At 40.5% G+C, this 24,598-nt stretch overlaps 1 protein-coding gene across 1 annotated transcript in view; it reads left to right on the plus strand.

Annotated features, from left to right (window-relative positions):
- LOC140187101 (alpha-1,6-mannosylglycoprotein 6-beta-N-acetylglucosaminyltransferase B-like) overlaps positions 1–24,598 on the plus strand; it is a 919,793-nt gene that overhangs the window by 465,359 nt on the left and 429,836 nt on the right. Inside the window, exon 5 of the mRNA XM_072242054.1 lies at positions 4,432–4,505. Within this exon, the coding sequence (XP_072098155.1) occupies positions 4,432–4,505 (74 nt within the window). The remainder of the gene's footprint in view (positions 1–4,431; positions 4,506–24,598) is intronic.

A 24,598-nucleotide genomic window follows, 5' to 3' on the forward strand; every position in this document is an offset into this window, starting at 1 on the left:
TAAGAGGATTACATTTACATTAACGACATTAGCAATCACCCTCTTTCCCTATCGTGTCCTCCATTACCACTGGATGAACTTCCAATCAACAACGCAACAATTGCTATTTTAATTTACTGTAACATCAATTAGAAATCATTGGTCCACCTGATTGTTTGAAGTGTAGCACTCATATTGATCTGAACAAATTTAAACCAATTTTTTTTCTTAAGTTCAATTTGAGACTTTTTATCAAGATGATAAAGAGTTAACCATCATCAACAGCAGGAGCTCTCATTTGTAACACACTTTAAGTAATGAGACTTCTCAAAATGAACATGAACATGATCAAGCAAAAACTGAGCCAGGCCACGAAAGAATAGAGTAGCGCAAATTAGACAAAATAGATTTTAAACCGGGTGTCAAAGGAAGAAAATTGGGCAGAATGTCAGTGGCATTTGGGAAAAAGTTAGAGTTCTGGTCATTGAGAGCTGCAGAAATGGCTGACAAAAGAACCAAAGACAAATTCTTTCTACCATTAAATTATTGGTCACATCTTCGTAGTCATACAGCATGGAAACAGGCCTATCATTCCAAATGGTCCATGCCAAGCAAGGGTCCCAACTAAATTAGTCCCATTTATTTGTGCTTGTCTCATATTCCATTGAACCTTTCCCATTTATGTACAGTACCTAAGACGTATCAGTTACACGTAAATGTTACTAGCTTTGCTTTGAAGTTCATCCCTATCAAAGTGAAACGCCTTTTTGCCGCATGTCTGTAGAGATATGGCTCGTTAGCCGCTCGCTAACAGCCACTGGACTCAGCTGTGAGAAAACCATCTTCCTCTAGCTCCGTACATCAAGAGTTGGTATGACTTGGCTCCCACCAAAACCGGGAAGTTGGGATGTCTCAACCTCTCAAACCCCGATCTGTGCAAATACTGTGTAAGAACTACCCCCATGCAATTAGCTGTTGGCAAGAAATAACAGATTGTACACTGCATACAATTATAAAGAAAGTATATTTGCAAATCTCAGCTCTAACAGTTAGTAGGAAAAAGAAAAGAAAAAAAGAATAAAGAGGCCCATTACAATTAACCCAGTCCAAATCTGCCCATAAATTGGAGCTCATCTTGAAGTCTTCAACTCACGGTCTGCGTGAAAGCACACATCACATTCTGAATGTCACTTGAAATCCTTCTCGAACAAATGGGCTCTCCCCACGAGAGTATTGGTCCGTCCTCCTTGAAGCTATTCATCTACACAAAGCACCTTGTGCAACAGGTATGGCATCCTCAGCTGACTTCTCCCAGCTCCCGCCAAAAAGACCTGGACCCACACCAGTGTCCGCCTAGCATTCTTTAGAATCGTTTCCCAATTCCACCATCCTGATTGGCTAACACAACATTCCTGAGTTGAATAACATAGCCCCTCATGTTTAGCTCAAACCCAAACATGCTACAAGCAGAACACACTGCTCTTACAGAGCTACTAAAATGAAATACCGACAGCATTGCAGTAAAAATCCTAACCCGGGCATTACAAAAGCAAAGCAGTAGAAAGTGAAAAGTAACCATTTTCTTACAGTAAGTATTTTATTGGTAACAATGGAAAAGTAGAGAACACGTGGATCCTTTTGGGTTACTTGACAGTGTGCTATATACTGTACATGTTGAGTGCACTCTTAGGGTGGGTTGCTATTTAGCACAATCACTAATTATACTTGAGTGTTTCAGCGCTTTATTTTTCTTTGTAATCAATTCACTCTTTGGAAAGTATTGATGAAGGAGAATGAAGTCAGGTCAGAAAAGCAAAATACAATATCCTAGGGAAGAAAAGTCTTTCATTTGTATTGGTCACTGGGCAAAGCCCCATGATAAATTATTGCTTTGAAATTGTTCCTGCAGTTATATGTTATGCAGTATGTAGTTCTTGGGAGTTCCATTTTTAGCTTTTTATTTCACTTAACTTGAGAGCATTTTTTTTCTTTTCAATAGCTTTCAAAAATCACAAGTAGAACTGGGACACTGTGAAGAATTGACAATTTTGTTTACCTGCATTTTATGACTTCTGAGTAACTGCAGTTGATTATGGAGCAATGGCAACCAACAAGATATAAAATAATCTGTTTCCAACCATGATGCCATGGTTTCAATTTCAATTGCACAGTGGTGATTTTAGCTGAGTTCATGGGGAATATCTGAAATCATACATGTACATGAGTTGAAAATTCAACAGGAAGATCATGAATTCAAAAATGATACACCAAGTGTTCCTGTATTCTGCAGATAAAAACATCTGCTTGTCTTTGCAGATGCTGCTCACTTTGACAAAGGTACAGGGACCATCATGCTTGAGAGTTGTGATATTGAATGTTGCTGTAGTGGACTTAAATCTTACGGGTTCCTGTACCTTTTGGAAGCTAAATGTGGATATCTCCATTCTATTCCGAATTTTGTCCTGGATATTTTAACTAATGTTTGCGTTAAGAACAGAAAAGATGCTTTTGAGTTAGAATAGAGAAAACTTCAAGCACTGAACATAAATTTTTGCAGGTCTATAGTCTGAAGATAAGACCAGGCTTGTCTATGTGGTGCCATTTTTTTCAGAAGTCTGAGGATATTCATTGGTGATGCCCTTACATGAAGAATAATCACTGAATTATACTGCACTGCAGGGCAACCAACCAATTGTTTCTAGTGAAATCTTTAGGGATGGGGAGGAACACAGAGAAAAAAATGTAATTTGGTATTTTGAGATCTTGGTAGAATTGGTATTTCTGAATTGTGAATCATTGTGCAATGTGCATTGATCATTAGTTTATAAGCCACATGTCATGCCATTAATTCATTCTGAAAGCTGCATTTGCATGGTTTCTTGCAAAACATGGAAATTCTGTGTATTTTTCTAACTTCAGCAGTTTCTCACTGACCATCTACAATGTAAAGTGATTGGTTTATGGGGCTTTTTTTCAGTATAATTCACCAGGTCAGTGAAAAACGTTACAGAAATTTAAGCATAAGTTATCCGCACCATAACCTGTGCTTCCATGGTCATTGACATTAGTTTTGAAACGGGATCATATAACCACCATCCACAGAGCTGTCCATGTCTCCATAGTGAATTAATTAACATTGGTAGTTTACCTTAACGGTGGTCATTTGTTCCAAGAATTTAGCAAGATCTCTTGAGTGCAAAATTCTGGACGATTATAACATCATTTTTTTAAACAAAGTCTTTCTAATTTTCTGGGAAAATAGTTTTACATTTACTTTTAAAAGACATTTCCAGTAATTTAAAATTGGTTGTTCAAAGGTTAATTCTTGTGATTAGCTCACTTTTAAATGTATTACATGTTAGGTGTAATCACACATTAGCAAATATTACAAATTTAAATTTATCAAGGGTACAATTTCAAATTTATGAAGGAATATTTTTAAAGAAATTTACTTAAAATATGTTTAAAATGCTGTTCTAATTGTATCGGTCTATAAAAGAGTGTATTTGACATCCATACTTTGATTCCACTATTTTAAAAAGCATTCATTAATCGTGTGGGGTGGGGCACTTTATTTATCAGGAAAACAAAAGCAAAATTTGTAAATATTTGAACTCTGAGAATAAATAAGAAAAAAATGCTGGAAAACACACAAAAGGTTGGGCAGAATCTGTGGCGATAGAAAGATAATTAATTATATAATTAATATTTCTGCTTAATGACCCTTCTGCAGAACTGCAACAACTACTAGCCAATTCTGAATCTGCACATGCAGATTAAGTTCAGTTTTTCTTTCTCTTTCTGTCATCTGTTTGCAATATTGATTACATTTTTTGCATTGTGAGATAAATTGCTCCCTTTTAAGCTATAGAATAAACAGTGATTCCAGCAAATTTATTGAGTAAATTATTTACTAAATTGTTTACTCATGTGCATGATCTGGATCCAGTCCAAAGTATGTATAAAACTTGGAGTTAAGAGCATCATCAAATGAAGATCTATCAGTTCAAGCCACTCTTGGTGATGTCAAATTGGTTAGTTATATGTGATTGGTTTTAATTTAGTTGGGCGATGTAAGTGAAGCCTTGGCATTTGGTCTTATCATGGTTGAAAGACTCAGGAAAAAGATTAGCTGACTCAAATGACAGATGGATAGTGCCAAGTCTAGCTCTTAAACTCCACAAATTCATGTAATTTGGGTATTTAAGTGAGAAACTGTGAATTATATTTAATACATCAATGTGAAGAGATAGATTTAAAGGAGTTAAAAAACAGGCAGGGGAGGCACTGTAAACCACTTACACCGTATCTTAAAACAAACAGATTTACTGTTCGATAATTTAAACTGCAGCTTTAAAACTGGTAATAATAATTGTATTTGCAATTTAAAGCAAAATCTGAAAATTCTAATGTGCTTTCATATATTTTCTTTGAAATTTTGATGTCAAACAGTGAAGGGGAAAGATAGTAGCCAGTGTGAAATTCCCAGAGATCCACGTTTTCCTGATTGCCTTGGGAAGATTGAGGTGAGTAATCAATAAGATTTTTTTCCAATATTACTGCAAAATCTTCTGGCAAATGTATAGCTATGTAACAATGCAAAATTCCCAGGAAGTCAAATTTTAATGGAAAGATGTGAGCAATCATAATATGACTTACAAATGTATTATTACTGCTCCATTTCTTCACTATAGATTTATTTTATCAGTTTTCAATGAGAAAGCTGATGCAAATTTGGAATTTAGATGAAGCTATTCCAATAAGTGAGGAAGGTCTGATGAGCAATCTGTACTTAATGCAGGAAGCCTTGCAGAAAAGGCAGGTAAAGTCAGTACAGCTCTTGCCCAAACATAACTGAGAGATGGGCAGGACTAGCAGCTCAAGTGTTCGGGGTTGACAATGCTTCTGACGTGACAGAGGTGAAGGTAAGAGAGAAGAGATAATTGCACTATTAATCAAGGACAACCTTACAACTGTACCTAGAGAAGATGTCCCACGGGGGTGGAGTGAAATGTCCAGTGAGGTTATATAAGTAGACATGAGGTGATAGAAACATAGAAACATAGAAAATAGGTGCAGGAGTAGGCCATTTGGCCCTTCGAGCCTGCACTGCCATTCAGCACGATCATGGCTGATCATCCAACTCAGAACCCTATACCTGCCTTCTCTCCATACCCCCTGATCCCTTTAGCCACAAGGGCCTTATCTAACTCCCTCTTAAATATAGCCAATGAACTGGCCTCAACTGTTTCCTGTGGCAGAGAATTCCACAGATTCACCACTCTCTGTGTGAAGAAGTTTTTCCTCATCTCGGTCCTAAAAGGCTTCCCCTTTATCCTTAAACTGTGACCCTTTGTTCCGGACTTCCCCAACATCGGGAACAAACTTCCTGCATCTAGCCTGTCCAATCCCTTCAGAATTTTATACGTTTCAATCAGATCCCCCCTCAATCTTCTAAATTCCAGAGAATATAAGCCTAGTCGATCCAGTCTTTCATCATATGAAAGTCCTGCCATCCCAGGAATCAATCTGGTGAACCTTCTTTGTACTCCCTCTATGGCAAGAATGTCCTTCCTCAGATTAGGGGACCAAAGCTGCACATAATACTCTAGGTATGGCCTCACCAAGGCCTTGTACAACTGCAGTAGTACCTCCCTGCTCCTGTACTCAAATCCTCTTGCTATGAATGCCAGCATACCATTCGCCTTTTTCACCGCCTGCTATACCTGCATGCCCACTTTCAATGACTGGTGTACAATGACACCCAGGTCTCGTTGCACCTCCCCTTTTCCTAATTGGCCACCATTCAAATAATAATTTGTTTTCCTGTTCTTGCCACCAAAGTGGATAACCTCACATTTATCCACATTAAATTGCATCTGCCATGAATTTGCCCACTCACCTAACCTATCCAAGTCACCCTCCATCCTCTTAGCATCCTCCTCACAGCTAACACTGCCGCCCAGCTTTGTATCATCTGCAAACTTGGAGATGCTGCATTTAATTCCCTCGTCGAAGTCATTAATGTATATTGTAAACAACTGGGGTCCCAGCACTGAGCCTTGCGGTACCCCACTAGTCACTGCCTGCTATTCTGAAAAGGTCCCGTTTATTCCCACTCTTTGCTTCCTGTCTGCCAACCAATTCTCTATCCACATCAATACCATACCCTCAGTACCGTGTGCTTTAAGTTTGCACACTAATCTCCTGTGTGGGACCTTGTCAAAAGCCTTTTGAAAATCCAAATATACCACATCCACTGGTTCTCCCCTATCCACTCTGCTAGTTACATCCTCAAAAAATTCTATGAGATTCGTCAGACATGATTTTCCTTTCACAAATCCATGCTGACTTTGTCTGATGATTTCACCGCTTTCAAAATGTGCTGTTATCACATCTTTGATAACTGACTCTAGCATTTTCCCCACCACCGACGTTAGGCTAACTGGTCTATAATTCCCTGGTTTCTCTCTCCCTCCTTTTTTAAAAAGCGGGGTTACATTAGCCACCCTCCAATCCTCAGGAACTAATCCAGAATCTAAAGAGTTTTGAAAAATTATCACTAATGCATCCACTATTTCTTGGGCTACTTCCTTAAGCACTCTGGGATGCAGACCATCTGGCCTTGGAGATTTATCTGCCTTTAATCCCTTCAATGTACCTAACACCTCTTCCCCACTAACATGTATTTCCCTCAGTTCCTCCATCTCACTAGACCCTTGATCCCCTACTATTTCCGGAAGATTATTTATGTCCTCCTTAGTGAAGACAAAACCAAAGTAGTTATTCAATTGGTCTGCCATGTCCTTGTTCCCCATGATCAATTCACCTGTTTCTGACTGTAAGGGACCTACATTTGTCTTAACCAATCTTTTTCTTTTCACATATCTATAAAAGCTTTTACAGTCAGTTTTTATGTTCCCTGCCAGCTTTCTCTCATAATCTTTTTTCCCTTTCCTAATTAAGCCCTTTGTCCTCCTCTGCTGGACGCTGAATTTCTCCCAGTCCTCAGGTGTGCCGCTTTTTCTGGCTAATTTGTATGTTTCTTCTTTGGAATTGATACTATCCCTAATTTCTCTTGTCAGCCATGGGTGCACTACCTTCCCTGGTTTATTCTTTTGCCAAACTATGATGAACAATTGTTGTCGTTCATCCATGCGATCTTTAAATGCTTGCCATTGCATATCCACCGTCAACCCTGTAATTATCATTTGCCAGTCTATCTTAGCTAATTCACATCTCATACCTTCAAAGTTACCCTTCTTTAAGTTCAGAACCTTTGTTTCTGAATTAACTATATCACTCTCCATCTTAATGAAGAATTCCACCGTATTATGATCACTCTTACCCAAGGGGCCTCGCACAACAAGATTGCTAACTAACCCTTCCTCATTGCTCAATACCCAGTCCAGAATGGCCTGCTCCCTAGTTGGTTCCTCAACATGTTGGTTGAGAAAACTATACCGCATACATTCCAAGAAATCCTCTTCCTCAGCACCCTTACCAATTTGGTTCACCCAATCTATGCGTAGATTGAAGTCACCCATTATAACTGCTGTTCCTTAATTGCGCGCATTTCTAATTTCCTGTTTAATGCCATCCCCAACCTCACTATTACTGTTAGGTGGCCTGTACACAACTCCCACCAGCGTTTTCTGCCCCTTAGTGTTATGCAACTCTACCCATATCGATTCCACATCCTCCCGGTAATGTCACTTTGATGGGATTATACTATAGGCTCCCAATAATTTTCAGGAAGTAGAGAAGCAAGTATTCAACGAAATTACAGATGTGTGTTGGAATAATGTGGTTGTAATGGTAGGTGATTTTTACTACCGTAATATTGACTAGGACTACTGGAGTGCTAAGGGATTTGATAAGGCAGAATTTGTTAAGTGTATTCAGGAAGTATGGCCCTATTAGAACTTTCAACTGCATTCAATATCCCCTGAGGAAATGAGGCAGGGCAAATGATGATGTGTCATGTGGAAGACCTTTGGGACTATTAACTGTAATTCGATTAGTTTCCAGATAGTAATGAGAAAATATTGGACTGGTCCTTATGTTGAATTCCTAAATTGGGGAAAGGTTAATGGATACTTCTAATCTTTATCTATCAAGGAGAAGGACATGGTAGTTAGTGAGATCAGGATAGGGCACGTATCAATATTGTAAAGGAAGAGGTGTTGGAGTTCTTCAGGTATATAGAGGCTGATAACTCCTCAGGACCTAACTAGAATGTTAAGGGAAGCAAGATAGAAGATTGCTGGGGCCCTGGCAGACATTTATATGTCCTTATTAGCCAAATATGAGATGCTGTGAAGCTGGAGGATGACTAATATTGTCTCTTGAGTATTGAGTGCAGTTCTGGTCATCACTTTGTGGCAAGGATATGATTAAGCTCAAGAAGGTACAGTAAAGAGTCACAAGGATGCAGTCTCGATTGGAGGGCTTGAGCTATCAAGAGAGATTGGATAGGTTGGATCTGTTTTTCCTGGCGTGAAGGAGGCCAGAAAAGACATAATAAAGTTATGTAAAAATATGAAGGGCATGACCAGGGTAGATAGCATGAGTCTGTTTCCTGTGACAGGGGTTTCTAGAAGGAATAGGTTTAACATGTGAGGAAGGAGGCTTAAAGGGGACCTAAGGGGTAAATTTTTCACAAAAAGAGTATTTGATAGCTGGAATGAACTTCAAAAGGAGGTGGCGGAGGCAACAATATTTAAGAGGCATTTAGATAGGTATGTGAGTCAGCAGGGCATAGAGGGATATGGAAGTAATGAGGGCAAAGGGGAGTATTATAGATGGTTGCCATAGATGCAATGGATTGAAGAATCCATTTCTATGTTGTACAATGACTGCAAACATTTTGAATATTAGGAGAAACTGAGATCAACAGAATTAATTTGGCAGACTGTTCACCCAGAGAATGTGACCAATAGTGATCAAGTATTTTTCACTGTTGGTTCTTATCATTAGATTTGTAGTTTTCCAGTTTTTTGTAGGATTTTACTTGTTGCTTTCACAGGCACTGGGCCCTCATTATGACCCAGTTGCCTTCTGCAGCAGATTTCAGACCTGTTCACACAAGACTGTTCATCAGTGCTGGGGAAGAGAGAAAACATTTTAGTTTTCAGAAGGTGAAGCAAAGATAGGTGGAACAAAAGGATTATCGCTGACAGGGCAAAACTAATGAGTTGTTGTGACAGATTGAAACAAGTTATGTTTGTTTCTTCACACAATACAGATAAAGAAGTAGACAAATGTATAATTTATTCCTTAGACACAGTAAGTGCTGAAACCCTATTGCAACAAATTACGCATAAGCTCTTCTCGGGCTTCCAGCAGGATACAGGTGTCTGTTTTAACTGATGTTTTGATGACAAACTCCACCATCTTCATCTGAGTAAGAACTGGAATATGATTTAAACAAGGTGGGACAGCGGTAAACCTGATTGGTTGAGAACTAACTAATCAGGAGGGACAGACGATGGGTGGGGGTTGGGTATATATGCCACCGGACTGGACATGCCTTGGAATCATCCCTGATGAAAATGGTGCAGTTGGTCATCGAAATGTCGGTTAAAATCAACAACTGTACCTGGCTGGAAGCTTGAGAAGAGTTTATGCATCGTATATGCTGGGGAAGCACTAGATCCTTCTTCTTCTGAACATATTGTCAGCAGGCTGATAACACTGTATTGTAGCAATTTTTGTTTTAAAATTTAGAGATAGCTTCTTAATGAATTTGATTTTTTGATTAATTAGATAAAATGCCACTAAACTGATACAGTTTTTGTACAGAAGCACCCAACATTAATACTACATGATCTGATCAAAACTTCCTATTTGAAAAGAATGAGATTTGGAAAGAAAGTTTTAAGATACAGTAGTATATGATATCATTAGTAGAAGATATGTTAACAATATTAGTTTCAGGTTCATGATGATTGTCACTTTATATGCTTTTAATTTCCCCCACTGCTAGACTTGCAGTGTGATATAATTGCCATATTGACAAAGAAGGGTTTTAATATGTATATAGCTCAGTTCCAAAACTTATTCCCTAATTGACCGATTAATTCAGCTTTGACCTTTTTAAGCATTTTTTTCTGGGCTTTGAAAAATTATTTTCATTGGCTTCAGTAACATAAGCAATCTTACTGTTTTACTTTATTCTTTGAAATTTGCATAATGTTCAGAATGAAGCCAAAAGTCAAATTGTATAGAAAAAAAAGATAATTGAATAATTTTCAGTAAGGTTTCAATTTCTAAATATCAAAGAAAACTCATAATATGCTAATTAAAATCCAAGTGGGAGTACCATTCATCTAGCAAAGATCAAACTGGGCAAATGGTTGATTTTTACCTCTAAATAATATAAAATATTCCTACCTAAGGAATATTTCTAAATCCAAGTATCTGGATTCCCAGCTGCATTTAATAATAATGCCATCATATGTTGCAGTTTAAGGCTACCAGTGCTCATGACTTTTTGATCCTTCTTCACAATGCACCTGATTAAACTGCCATTTTTATGAAAAATAATCCAGGCAATAATCAAAAAAAAATCCAGAGAATCTTCTATCTTATAGCTGTGTATCACAGACATTGTTTTAGACACTTGTCCAACACTTACAGAAGCATATAGAATAACATGGAATAAAATCATCAACCAGAAAAAGCATCTAATTTCTTACCCAACAATGAAATTACATGGTTTTTTACCTATCTTGAAAAACCACAAACAAGACAGGCAAACAACCAAAGTGCAGAAGACAACAAACTGTACGAATACAAAAAGAAAGAAAAACAAAGTAATGGTAATAAATAAATTAGCAATAAATATTGTGAATATGACAGGAAGAGTCCTAGAAAGTTGTGGGAATAGTTCAGTGTTGGGGTGAGTTCAACACTGAACTGTTCAAGAGCCTGATTGTTGACGGGTAATAACTGTTCCTGAACTTAGTGGTGTAGGTCGTGAGGTTTCTGTACCTCCTTCACAATGGCAGCAGCGAGAAGAGAGCATGGCCTGGATGCTGAGGGTCCATGATGATGGATGCTGCTTTCCTGCAACAGCACTCCATGTAGATGTGCTCAATGGGTGGGAGGGCTTTGCCCATGATGGACTGGGCTATACTCACTACTTTCGAAGGCTTCTTTGCTCAAAAAGTAGTGGATACTACAAGTATGCATTACCTGGTGTTCCGAGACACGTTAAGGTCAGAATCCTAGAATGGGGGAAATGAAATGTTAATGAACGACTGAAATGTAATGTATTTTTAAGCAGTCAGTCTCTTTGATTATTTTTGACATTATCTTTTATATTCGAATGAAGACTTTCAATTTCTGATGCCTGTGAGATATATTGCACACAGGGAACAGTGTCTGTTTTCTTCAGTTATTTTCAAGTTCTCATGCACTGCACTTCCTTTACAAAGCTCAGGTAATATGTAATGCGTTTAAGCACAAGGCATAAAATGATCCCTTTTGAGTTAGTGAGTTGTAGAAAAGGATTGACACGTTGGCCATATTTAATGTAGCTGAACGTCACTACCAGTCCGACACAGTTAGATGTTGTCAACGCCAGAATTATGTTCTGGTCAGACACTTAGCATCTTTATGCATGTACGGGGTGGTATTCAGAGATCAATCTTCAAGAGAGGGGACTCTTCAAGCAATATTTAAGATAAGCCAAAGGATGTGAGTGAGAATGTTGTGAAATCATCTTCTTCTGAGCATTGATAGATATGGGAAACAAATGAAGACCTGATTCTGAAGTTCTGTTACCACCTCAGTTGTGATAAGGAATAGACTGGGTCTGCTTCCACTTCCAGAGAATGAATATTTTAAATTGCTGCTGTGGATAGCAGAAACCAGCTGGTTATTAAAGTGAAAGTGACAATCTAATGGCAGCCAGTTTAGATTCATATCAGAAACAAAGTTGAAAGTCATCTTCTCCGTAGTGTTGAGTTAAAGAATTTATTGAATCAGTATTTTTATACAGTAACATCCAGAAGGTTTTCACTGATAACGTGGTTTTGCTGATAATCTGTATGCCTTGGGCCCTATTCACACTACATAATGAATGGAGCACAGTCAGGAGATAAAGATGGAAACTGCTTGAGTGAACATTATTCAACTACAGCTTACCTGTTCCTCATACCTTCATGGTTTCCTTTCTTTTGATTGAAAGTTTTGGTTTTAGATTGAAAAACATCACTTAAGAATCAAATGTGAAATTCTATCATACTGTGATTGATCTTCCTAGAGCACTTTAGCTCTGTGAGTTGATTGTTTCCTTATAATAAAGCGTATTAATTTTGAAACCGAAAATAGCCTCTTTTACAAAATAAGTCGCACGTCAGAGTGTAGAAGATGTCATTGTGCATATGTGCTATGGCTGTTCTGAGAGCCAGTCTAACAAATACACAGTCTTTGTGTGTGACATATTAGGAATTTATCATTCACATCCCTAATATCATTGTGACACTATGTATGATCTGATGGTGTACCATTGATGGAAATAAAGCCCCAGGAGGACAATTATCCCATTCTCCTTTTATCAAATGATAAATCCACAGCTGAATCATGTTTGATTGCAACTTTCATGAATATTCTAATTTCTCACAACTCTTAAGTGATGAGGCATGAGAAGTATTTGCATTTTTCTTTACAGTGAAGGTCTGATTTCAATCACAGGCTAGTTGAAAAGTGAATGCCGGAGGCTAAGTGAAAGTTTAGGACCAGTAGATCCATATTGAATGTTAACAGACAAGAAGAATCCTGTATTCTATTTTATGAAAAATCATTTATGCATGGAGACAATATAATATTTGATGAGCAACAACTTTTTAATCTGAATTATATTTTTGCTTCAGTTCCTTTGCTCAACTGAATACTTGCAATTCAACTCAAGTAGTTAAAGGAAAGACCATAAATGGACATCCAAAAAAAACTGAAAGGATATGATTAGAATTGTAGCTATTATGCAGGATAAACTCCACTTCAGATGGGATAAACTGAACTACCTGATGTTATTGCAGTTTCCATGCAATATTGCATAACTTTCAACCAAAGGTGTGACAGAGACTCAGCTGCTAAGTATATTCATGACAATGCCTATAGGAGCAAATTGAAAGGTCACAGCCATGGTGGACTGGTGGAGCAGACACAATTGGCCAGATAGCCATTTCTGCTCCTATGTCAAATGGTCTTATAATTATGACTGCTGCATTGTAAAATACGTAATTTTAAAATTAAATTTTGAGGTTGCCTGCATGCAAAAAAGTACACTGTGAATTGTCATGCAACTCAGTTACGGACCATGTATATACCAGGCAGAAATCGGACCATGCAAAGTTAAACAGATTTGAACAACAGTAAACAGCCCCATATTTATGCTATTAAAGAGGCCCATTCCTTAATTGTGGATTTGCAGTGGGTTTATTTGCTCGAGAGCTGGTTGGGATTGGCTGGATTGCAATTTGGAACTGCAACAAATGAGGACCTTTGCTCTCTGCCATTTTTCACTCCCATAATGGCCTCCAACATGGTCATGAAAAGGGAGATGGCACAAGAGCACTCCTTAGTGTTGGAGCAAGTAAGATTTGGAGTAATAATCTAGTCTGAATATTCTCTGCTCCAGAGTCTTCTGGAAACAGTGCTACCACGTCCACTTCTCCCTGGAGCATTGTATCAGAAGGTGAAAATTCAAAGGCAGAGTTGAGAGTTATCAGACAATGAGACATAGGAGCAGAATTGGGCCATTCATTACAAGATACTGCTCTGCCATTCAATCATGGCTGACTTATTATTCCTCTCAACCCCATTCTCCTGCCTACTTCCTGTAACCTTTGATGCCCTAACTAACCAAGAACCTATCAACCTCCACTTTAAATATACTAAATTTTTTGGCATCAACAGCTATCTGTGGCAATGAATTTCACAATTCACTACACTCTAGCTAAAGGAATTCCATGACATTTCTGTTCTATTCGGACATCCCTCCATTCTGAGGCAATGCCCGCAGGTCCGAAACTTTCCCACTGTAGGAGACATCCTCTCCACATCCACTCTATCTAGGCCTTTTCAATATTCAAAATAATCTGCAGATGCTGGGTTCAAAGCAACACTCACAACACACTGGAGGAACTCAGCAGGTCGGGCAGCATCTGTGGAAAAGATCGGTCGACATTTCGGGCCGGAATCCTTCATCAGGACTGTAGAGGGAAGGGGCAGAGGCCATATAAAAAAGTGGGGGGAGGGTGGGAAGGAGAAGGCTGGTAGGTTCCAGGTGAAAAACCAGTAAGGGGAAAGATAAAGGGGTGGGGGAGGGGAGGCATGGAGGTGATAGGCAGGAAAGGTGAAGAAAGAATAGGGGAAAACACAATGGGTAGTAGAAGGAGGCGGAACCATGAGGGAGGTGATAGGCAGCTGGGGGAGGGGGCAGAGTGACATAGGGATAGGGGAAGGGAGGGGGAGGGAATTACCAGAAGTTGGAGAATTCTATGTTCATACCAAGGGGCTGGAGACTACCTAGACGGTATATGAGGTGTTGCTCCTCCAACCTGAGTTTAGCCTCATGATGGCAGTAGAGGTCATGTATGGACATATCAGAATGGGAGTGGGAAGCAGAGTTGAAGTGGGTGGCTACTGGGAGATCCTGTCTGTTTTGGTGGACGGAGCACAGGTGCTCGACGAAGTGGTCCCCCAATCTGCATCGGGTCTCACTGATGTAGAGGAGGCCGCACCAGGAGCACCAGATACAATAGATGACCCCAACAGACTTACAAGTGAAGTGTTGCGTCACTTGGAAGGACTGTTTGGGGCCCTAAATGGTGGCAAGAGAGGAGGTGTAGGGACAGGTGTAGCACTTGCGCTTACAGGGCTAAGTGCCAGGTGGGAGATCCGTGGGGAGGGACATGTGGACCAGGGAGTCGCGGATGGACCGATCCCTGCGGAAAGCGGAGAGAAATGGAGAGGGGAAGATGTGCAACAAATTCCCTCTCTTGGGATTCAGCACCAGCTTGATTTTTGTGAACGACTGAACCTGCATATTTAAATCTCCCATGACTACCATAACATTAATTTTTTACTTGCCTCTTCAATCTCCCACTCTAATTTGAATCCCACATCCTGACTACTGTTCAGAGGCCTGAATATAGCTCCTATTAGGGTCTTTTTACCCCTGTATTTTCTTAACTCTACCCACAAGGTGTCTACATCATCTGATCCTATGTCACTTCTTCCTAAGGATCTGATTTCTTTCTTTATTACCAATAGAGCCATCCATCCCTTCTGCCTACCTGTTTATCCTTTCAATACAATGTGTATCCTTGGATACTAAGCTCCCAACTATTACCTTCTTTTAGCCATAACTCAGTGACACCCACAGCATCATTCCTGCCAATCTCTACCTTCACTGCAAGATCATCTTCCTTATTCTGAATACTACACGCATTCAAACATAACACTTTCAGCCCTTTCTTCATCACCCCCTTCAATTTTGCCCCTATATTACACTTCAAAATCCCACTGACTGTAATTTTGCCCAATCACCTATCTGCCCTTCCACACAGTCTCATTACACACGGAATCTACTTGTATACCAACTGCCCCATCATCATCCCTATCACTCCAGTTCCCATCCTCCTGCCAAATTAGTTTAAACTCTTCTGAATAGCTCTAACATACCTGCTGCCAAGGATATTAGTCCCCCTTGGATTCAGCTGTAGCCTATCCCTCTTGTATAGTTCACCCTGCCCCAGTAAAGTTTCCAATTATTCAAGAACCTGACACCCTGCCCTCTGCACCAGTTCGTCATTCACTCATTTATCTGCACTATCATCCTATTCCTGCCCTGACTAGCAAGTGGCACTGGGCGTAATCTAGAGATCACTATCTTGGAGTTCCTGCTCCTCAGCCTCTTTCCATAACTCACTTTACTCTCTCTGCAGGATCTTTTTCTCCTTTCACCCTATTCCATTAGTGGCAATGTGCACCACTGCTCCCTGACCGCTTGAGAATATTCTGCAGCTGCTCTGAGACATCCTGAAGCCTTGTATCTGGGAGGCATTGCACCATCCTGGCATCTCATTTGAGGCTACAGAATCTCCTGTCCATCCCCCTAACTTTCGAGTCTCCTATCATTATTGATCTACTTGACTTTAACCTTCTCTGCTGGGCCTCAGAGCCAGTCTTAGTCCCACTGACCTGGTTGAGGCTGCTCTGCCCTGATAGGTCATTCCCCCTCCCTCCCAACAGTATCCACAGGGGTATACTTGTTGAAGGAAAAGGCCACCGCAGATCCCTGCACTATCTGCTTACTCCTCCTGGTGGTCACCCATCTGTCATCTGAAGCCCGTACTTTGGGTGTGACCACCACCGTTAAAGTCTCATCTATGAGATTTTCAGACTCCCAGATGGTCCTGAGTACATCCAGCTCCAATCCAGTTCATTGACCTTGTCAGTCAGGAGCTGAAGCACATCCTATAGGCAGTCATCAGGGAGACTGTTACATGCCCTGCATTCCCACATTTTACAGGAGGAATATTCTGCCATCTTAACTACCATCCTGCCTACCCTTACTGTACCTTTGGCTCTAACTTCTTAAGCTAAAGTTCTACAATGAACTAAATGATTCCAAACAACTCAACACCCTTAGCCTCTGCTTTTTCTTACTGACACCTTCCACTCCAACCCTGGCCCATTCACACAATGACCGCTCCATTTAAACTTCACTTCTTTTTCTTGGCCCTTGCTAATTTACCAATAACTCAAGCAATCTCCCTCCATGCAGACAAGTCCTGACAGATTCCGGTCACTTTCTAAACCTGGTGCATAAATTCCGTAAGGAACTGTCTCCAAGCTTGACCACTCTAACTATATCTGCTAGCTTATCCAGGCACAGTTGTACTTGTGTATTCTTGTCTAGACTCTGGATGTGAAGATGAATTTATTAGCTTCTGCAACACTACAGTCCACAGTGGCTCATTTGTGTCATATATCATAGTTTGCACATACTAACAAGGGGACATATCCTTCTCCTTGATGGGAGGCAGCAGGCAGATTTGGGTCAAATGTTCTAGGTAGTGGGCTGAATGAAGACCTGAGATAATAGGCTGTACACAAGCAGCAGTAACAGCAGATTAGACCTAGAGGTGACTGCAGAACTCACAGTACGTTTGCAATCATTGGCAAGTGAGAGATATGAGTAGGCTCTGAGTTGAACAATCCACACCCAGGGTGCATGAAAATAGCTACTTATTAATCAGGGCGGTGATCGAGATTTTGAAGGCAGAGTTTCATGGCATTTTTTTGGATTTGAGGAGCGACCAATCAACAAGTGGGATTCATTAGAAAGGGCCAATCAGTGCAGGCGGAGCGGCCAGTCTGTTAAGTGTGCCAGTCTTTAGAGTGGCATTTATTCATCAGGCTTGGGCGACACCAGGCTTAGGTGAGGTAGATTGTCCTGTAAGTTATTCTCTCTGTTTTTATTTGTTCATTCCTCATCTATCAGTTCGTAGTATAGTGAAAATGGCTCCAGGGGTAGTGTTTTATATTTTGTGTGAGATGTGGCACTGAGCGGTAGCTCTTGAGAGAACATATTAAGAGCTGAAGCTCGATGACCTTCAACGCTTACAGGAGAATGAGGAAGTGATTAACAGGAGCTACAGGGAGGTAGTTACCCCTATCTTGAAGGAGACAGGTAACTGGGTGACTGTCAGGAGAAAGGGGGGAATGCACAGCCAGGGTGGAGTACACCTATGGCCATTCCTCTCAATAATAAGTACATAACTTTAGATACTATTGAGGGGAATAACCTACGGGGGGGGGGGGGGGGGCGGTGGAGGAGCAACAGTTACCGAGTCTCTGGCACTGAGTCTAGTGCTGTGGCTTAGAAGAGCGGAGGTGAAGAGGACTGCAGTGTTGTTAGGAGATGCCTTAGTCAGAGGAACAGAGACAAGGTATTGCCTCCCTGGTGCCAGGATCAGGGATGTCTCAGATCGTGTCCATGGCATTCTCAAGGGTGAGGGTGAGCAGCCAGAAGACTTGGTACGTATTGGCACCAATGATATAGATAGACAAGGTGAGGAGGTGCTGAAGAGAGGTTTTAGGGAGCAAGGTAGAAGGCAGAGAAACAGGACCTCCAGGGTAGTAATCTCAGGATTGCAGCCTGTGCCACATGCCAATGTGAGTAAGAATAGGATGATTTGACAGGTGAATGGGTGGCTGAGGAACTGGTATAGGGGGCAGGGGTTCAGATTTATCGATCATCAGGATCTCTTCAGGGGAAGGTATGACCTGTACTAAAGGGATGGGATACACCTGAACACAAGGAGGTCCAATATCCTTGCGGGCATGTTGGCTGGAGTTGTTCAAGTGGGTTTATCCTAACACAAGGAATTCTGCAGATGCTGGAAATTCAAGCAACACACATCAAAGTTGCTGGTGAACACAAGGATCGCTCCCTACACGACTCCCTTGTCCATTCGTATTCCCCATCCCTCTCCACTGATCTCCCTCCTGGCACTTATCCTTGTAAGCCGAACAAGTGCTACACGTGCCTTTACACTTCCTCCCTTACCACCATTCAGGGCCCCAGACGGTCCTTCCAGGTGAGGTGACACTTCACCTGTGAGTCGGCTGGGGTGATATACTGCGTCCAGTGCTCCCGATGTGGTCTTCTATATATTGGCAAGATCCGACGCAGACTGGGAGATCGTTTTGCTGAACACCTACGCTCTGTCCGCCAGAGAAAGCAGGATCTCCCAGTGGCCACACATTTTAGTTCCACATCCCATTCCCATTCTGACATGTCTATCCACGGCCTCCTCTACTGTAAAGATGAAGCCACACTCAGGTTGGAGGAACAACACCTTATATTCCATCTGGGTAGCCTCCAACCTGATGGCATGAACATTGACTTCTCTAACTTCCACTAATGCCCCCCCTCCCCCTCGTACCCCATCCATTATTTACATACACACATTCTTTCTGTTGCTCTCCTTTTTCTCTCTCTGTCCCTCTGACTATACCCCTTGCCCATCCTCTGGGTTTTCCCCCCCTCCCCCTTTTCCTTCTCCCTGGGCCTCCTGTCCCATGATCCTCTCATATCCCTTTTGCCAATCACCTGTCCAGCTCTTGGCTCCATTCCTCCTCCTCCTGTCTTCTCCTATCATTTTGGATCTCCCCCTCCCTCTCCCACTTATAATCTCTTACTAACTCTTCCTTCAGTTAGTCCTGACGAAGGGTCTCGGACTGAAATGTCGACTGAACCTCTCCCTAGAGAGGCTGCCTGGCCTGCTGCGTTCACCAGCAACTTTGATGTGTGTTGCCTGGGTTTATCCTAATTTGGTAGTAGGATGGGAAACGAAGTGATAGTGCTGAAGATGATTTACAAACAGAGGCAATGTGTAGTAGCAAGGAGAGGCTGATAATAGGGCAAAATTGCAGTCAACAGGATGAATTGCAATGTAAAAGGTGGACAAAATCGAAAAGGTGAATACAGGACTAAAATTGTTATATTTGAATGTGCGTAGCTGGGAGCTTAATATCCAAGGATACACATTGTATCAAAAGGACAGGCAGGAAGGTAAAGGGAATGGTGTGGCTCTGTTGGTAAAAAATAAAATTACATCATTAGAAAAAAATGTTGAATCATTGTGGATAGAGCTAACGAACAGCAACAGTAAAAAAGACCCTGGTGGGGGTTATGTACAGACCCCCAAACAGTAGTAAGTCTGTGGTCTATAAGTTACAATAGGAGATAGATAATGTATGCAAAACGGCAATGTTACAATATTCATGGGGAGATTTCAATATGTAGGTAGATTGGGAAAATCAGGTTGATGCTGAATTACAGGAGGGAGAGTTTCTAGAGAGTCTACAACTTCTTAGAGCAACTCATGGTTGAGCCCATTAGGGGATCAGCTATTCTGGATTAGGTGTTGTGCAATAAACTGGAATTGATTCAAGAGCTTAAGGTAAAAGAACTCTTGGGGGAAAGTGTTCATAATATGTTCGAGTTCACTCTGAAATTTGAGAAGAAGAAGCTAAAGTCAGATGTATTAGTATTACAGTGCAGCAAAGGAAATTACAGCGGCATGAGAGAGGAGTTGGCCAGAATTGATTGGAAAAGAACACAGGCAGGGATGATGGCAGAGGAGCAATGGCTGGAATTTCTTGAAGTAATTTGGAGGGTACAGCATATATACATCCCAAATAGGAAGAAGTATTCTAAAGGCAAGATGACACAACCATGGCTAACAAGGGAAGTCAAAGCCAACGTAAAGGCCAAAGAGAGGACATATAATAGAGCAAAGATCAATTGGAAGTTAGGGAATTGGGAAGCTTTTAAATACAATCAGAGGTAACTAAAAAAATTATTAAGAAAGTAATAATGGAATATAAAGGTAAGCTAGCCAATAATATTAAAGAGTATACCAAAAGTTTCTTCAGATACATTAAGTGTAAAAAAGAGGCACGAGTGGATATCAGACTGCTGGAAAACAATGCTGGAAAGGTATTTAATGGGGGACAAGGAAATGGCAGATGAACTGAATAAGTATTTTGCATCCGTCTTCACTGTGGAAGACACTAGCAGTATGGTGGAAGTTCCAGGTGTCAGGGGTCATGAAGAGTGTAAAGTTACCATAACTAGAAAGAAGGTTCTTAGGAAACTGAATGTTCTGAAAGTATGTAAGTCACCTGGACCAGATGGTGACGGAAAGAGATGGCTGAAGAGATTATGGAGGCATTAATATCGATCTTCCAAGAATCACTAGATTCTGCAATGGTTCTGGAAGGTTGGAAAATTGCAAATATCATCATCTCTTCAAGAAGGGATAAAGGCAGAAGAAAACAAATTATAGGCCAGTTAGTCTGATCTCAGCGGTTGGGAAGATGTTGGAGTCAATTGTTAAGGGTGTGATTTCAAGGTACTTGGAGGTACATGATGAAACAGGTCGTAGTCAGCATGATTTCCTCAAGAGAAAATCTTGCCTGACAAATTTGTTGGAATTCTTTGAAGAAATAACACACAGGATAGATAAAGGAGAATCAGTTGATGTTGTGTACTTGGATTTTCAGAAGGCCTTTGACAAGGTGCCGCACGAGGTTGCCTAACAAACCATGAGCCTATGGAATTACAAGAAAGATTCTAGCCTACATTATATGTCAATGATTTGGATGATGGAATTGATGACGTGTTTCACATTTTGCAGATGATACAAACAGAAGTGGAGGGGCAGGTAGTTTTGAATAGGGAGGCTACAGGAGGACTTAGACAGATTAGGAAAATGGGCAAAGAATTTGCAGATGGAATACAATGTTGGGAAGTGTATGATCATGCACTTTGGTGGAAGAAATTAAAGAGTTGACTATTTTCTAAATGGAGAGAAAATACAAAAATCTGAGGCACAAAGGGACTTGGGAGACCTTGTACAGGATTCCCTCATGGTTAGTTTGCAGGTTAAGTCAGTGGTGAGGAAGGCAACTGTGATTCTAGCAGTTATTTCAAGAGGACTAGAATATAAATGCAAGGATGTAATGTTGAGACTTTATATAACATTGGTGAGGCTTCACTTGGAGTATTGTGAGCAGTTTTGAGCCCCTTATCTCAGAAAGTATGTGCTGAAACTGGAGAAGATTCAAAACAAGTTCATTAAAATGATTCCCAGATTAAAGAGCTTTTTAATATGAAGAGCTTTTGATGGTGCTGGGCCTGTATTCACTAGAATTCAGTAAAATGGAGGGTGACCTAATTGAAATCTATAAATGGTGAAAGACCGTGATAGAGTGGATGTGGAAAGGATATTTCCTATTGTGGGAGTGTCTTGGACCAGAGAACATAGCTTCAAAATAGAGGGGTGAGCTTTTAGAGCAGAGATGAGGAGGAATTTCTTTAGCTAAAGAGTGGTGAATCTTTGGAATCCTTTGCCACAGGAAGCTATAGAGGTCAAGTATTTTTGCTTATTTTAAGCAGGGGTTGACAGATTCTTGATTGGTCATGGCATGAAGGAATACAGGGAAGGCAGGAGACTGGGTCTAGGAGGAAATTTAAGCAGCCATAATGAAATGGCAGAGCAGACTCGATGGGCCAAGTGACCTAATTCTGCTTCCATTTCTTATAGTTTTATGGTCTTATATAGAAAACCAGTCTGGTATAATGGGAACAGGCCATGAGGTCAAGCTGCTACTTTTGAGCTCACATAGTGGGCTTCCGTGATTGTTTGTCTTCAGTGAGAATGGTAAATAGTGTTCAGGTGTTTAAAAATTCCCCCACTTTCTCGGCAAAAGGTATTGAGGATAATAGATACAGAAACAGGGAATGATGTGCTTCTCCTGTAGTTTGTAGGAGATCAGGAACATTTTTATTTCACCTGTTGATTTTATGTGTGGGAAGTGTGTCCAGCTGCATAGAGTTATTGGGTCTGTGACTGGATTTGCTGTGGAACATCTGGGATGCAGAAAGTGTTGTGAAGCATTGTGCGTGCAATTTAATAAGCTCATCTTGCCACAGGTGGCAATAAGAAGCCAATTTTACCAATTTTTCTATTTCTTATTAGGAGATTGTGATCTTGGATCTATAGGTTCCTCAGCTGGGAAAATATTCTTCCATATGACACACCGAGACCTGTGAAATTTTGTAAATATCTCAATGACATCTTCTCTCAATCTAAATGCTGTTAAGTACAGGGTTTATTTATTCAATGCCCCATGACACACATCGCCCTTGAAACCAATCAAATGAATTGCCACTACACTGTCTCAATGGTAAATTCAGCAATGAGCCTAAATTATATACAACACTCCATGAGTGATCTCACCGAGATCCTGTATGATTACAGTAAGGCATTCTCACTCCTGTATTCACCTTGCAAAAGGAGACAACACACTGTTTGCCATTTTAGTTGATTGCTGTATGGGTATGTTAGCTTTCAGTAATTTCTGAACAATTGGGACAAGTGACAAATCCTATTGTTAGGATGTCTTTTAATGAACTAATAATATGGTTTGACAAATCACAGAAGTGCATGTATTTATTTTACAATCTGACGTACTGATACAAGGAAACAACCAAATTGTATTACAATGTTTATACGTGCATTTGAAAAAAACTGAAAACTTATTGAAAAGGGATCTAGCGTTTTCCCAGGGTATATAACAAATAAACTCTTCTTGGGCTTCCAGCCAGGTAGAGGTATCGATTTTAACTGATGTTTTGATGACAAACTCTGCCATCTTCATCCGGGATGATGCATGGGCACATCTAGTCTGGTGGTATTTATTCCCCCATTGTCCGTCCCTCCTGATTGGTTAGTCCTCATCCAATCAGGTTTCTGCTGTCCTACCTTGTTTACAATTGAATGGCAGTTCTTACTTCGAGCTAGACATTCGCCTCGCTCTAAGTAAAAAACTTATTCTTCAGCTTAGTAATGAGGGTAAAGTTATGGAGTCCTGTAGTTCTTTACCATTCTGGTAGGAAAGTAGAATAATATGGTTTTATTTTTAAAAATGCACACTTATTATATTTATTTTAAAGTCACCTTGGACTGTTTTCTCATACCAGCACAACAGTTTATAAAATATACTTTTATGCTTCTGTGATTTGTCAGATTCGACTTGGTTTTACCACATAACTGGTAACAGGACTGTATGCAATTTGCCCTTGTTTAAACACTTGTAACTCTCTATTTATTGCAGCCAATTATTTTCCCACTGTCACTGTCAGGACCAGACACATGCGCCCCAACAATTGATTCGATTTATTTCACTATGCTTGAGGTCTGGGAACCTGGGAAGAATGGAAACCTCATGTTCTTGCTCTCTTACTTTAGAGTACACAATAACAGTAATATAAAAATCCATCCAGGATATACTGTTGATACAATGACTTTTTCTTTTTCCAGAGCACACAATTATTCTGCAGCAGGCTATTTATTTAGTTTGTGCATTTATTCTATGGTATTTCCTGCATCTAGGGTACTAACAATTACACCACCGTACATCGTTCTTCCACCTGTTCTCCTGTAGCCAATGCAGTCATTAAATGTGATACGTATTTTCCTAGTCATATCATTATCTCGCAGAACCAGTAGAACATTGCACTAAATCTTACAATGCTGATGGCAAGCAGTACTGAACACTGTTGGCAAGGCCAGAAGTCGTTATCCATCTTTGATTTCCCTCGAGCCACTTTCTTGGACCACAGCTGTCCTTCTGATTGGAGATGCTTCCGTGATGCATTTGGCCAAGAAGTTCTGGCATTTGGAACTGAATTACATTGAAGAATCACTAGAATCTGCAGAAGCTGGAACCTGCAGCAATAAACAGAGGAACTCAATGGATCAATCAGCACCCGTGGGAGGGAAAAGGAACTGTCAAATTTTTGGGTTAAAACACTGTATCAAAATTGACACAGTGTCTAGATGCATGTTTTGGGTCAAAACACTGACAGTCCCCCCCAACACCCCCACTTCTCCCACTTCTCTCCACCGATATGGAGGATGCAATATTAGATCTCCTATTAGGAAACGAGTTAGGACAAGTGACGGAAGTGTGTGTAGGGGAGCGCTTTGGTTCCAGTGATCATAACACCATTAGTTTCAACTTG

Source organism: Mobula birostris, chromosome 24 (assembly GCF_030028105.1).
Source record: "Mobula birostris isolate sMobBir1 chromosome 24, sMobBir1.hap1, whole genome shotgun sequence".
In the NCBI taxonomy this organism is placed as follows: domain Eukaryota; kingdom Metazoa; phylum Chordata; class Chondrichthyes; order Myliobatiformes; family Myliobatidae; genus Mobula; species Mobula birostris.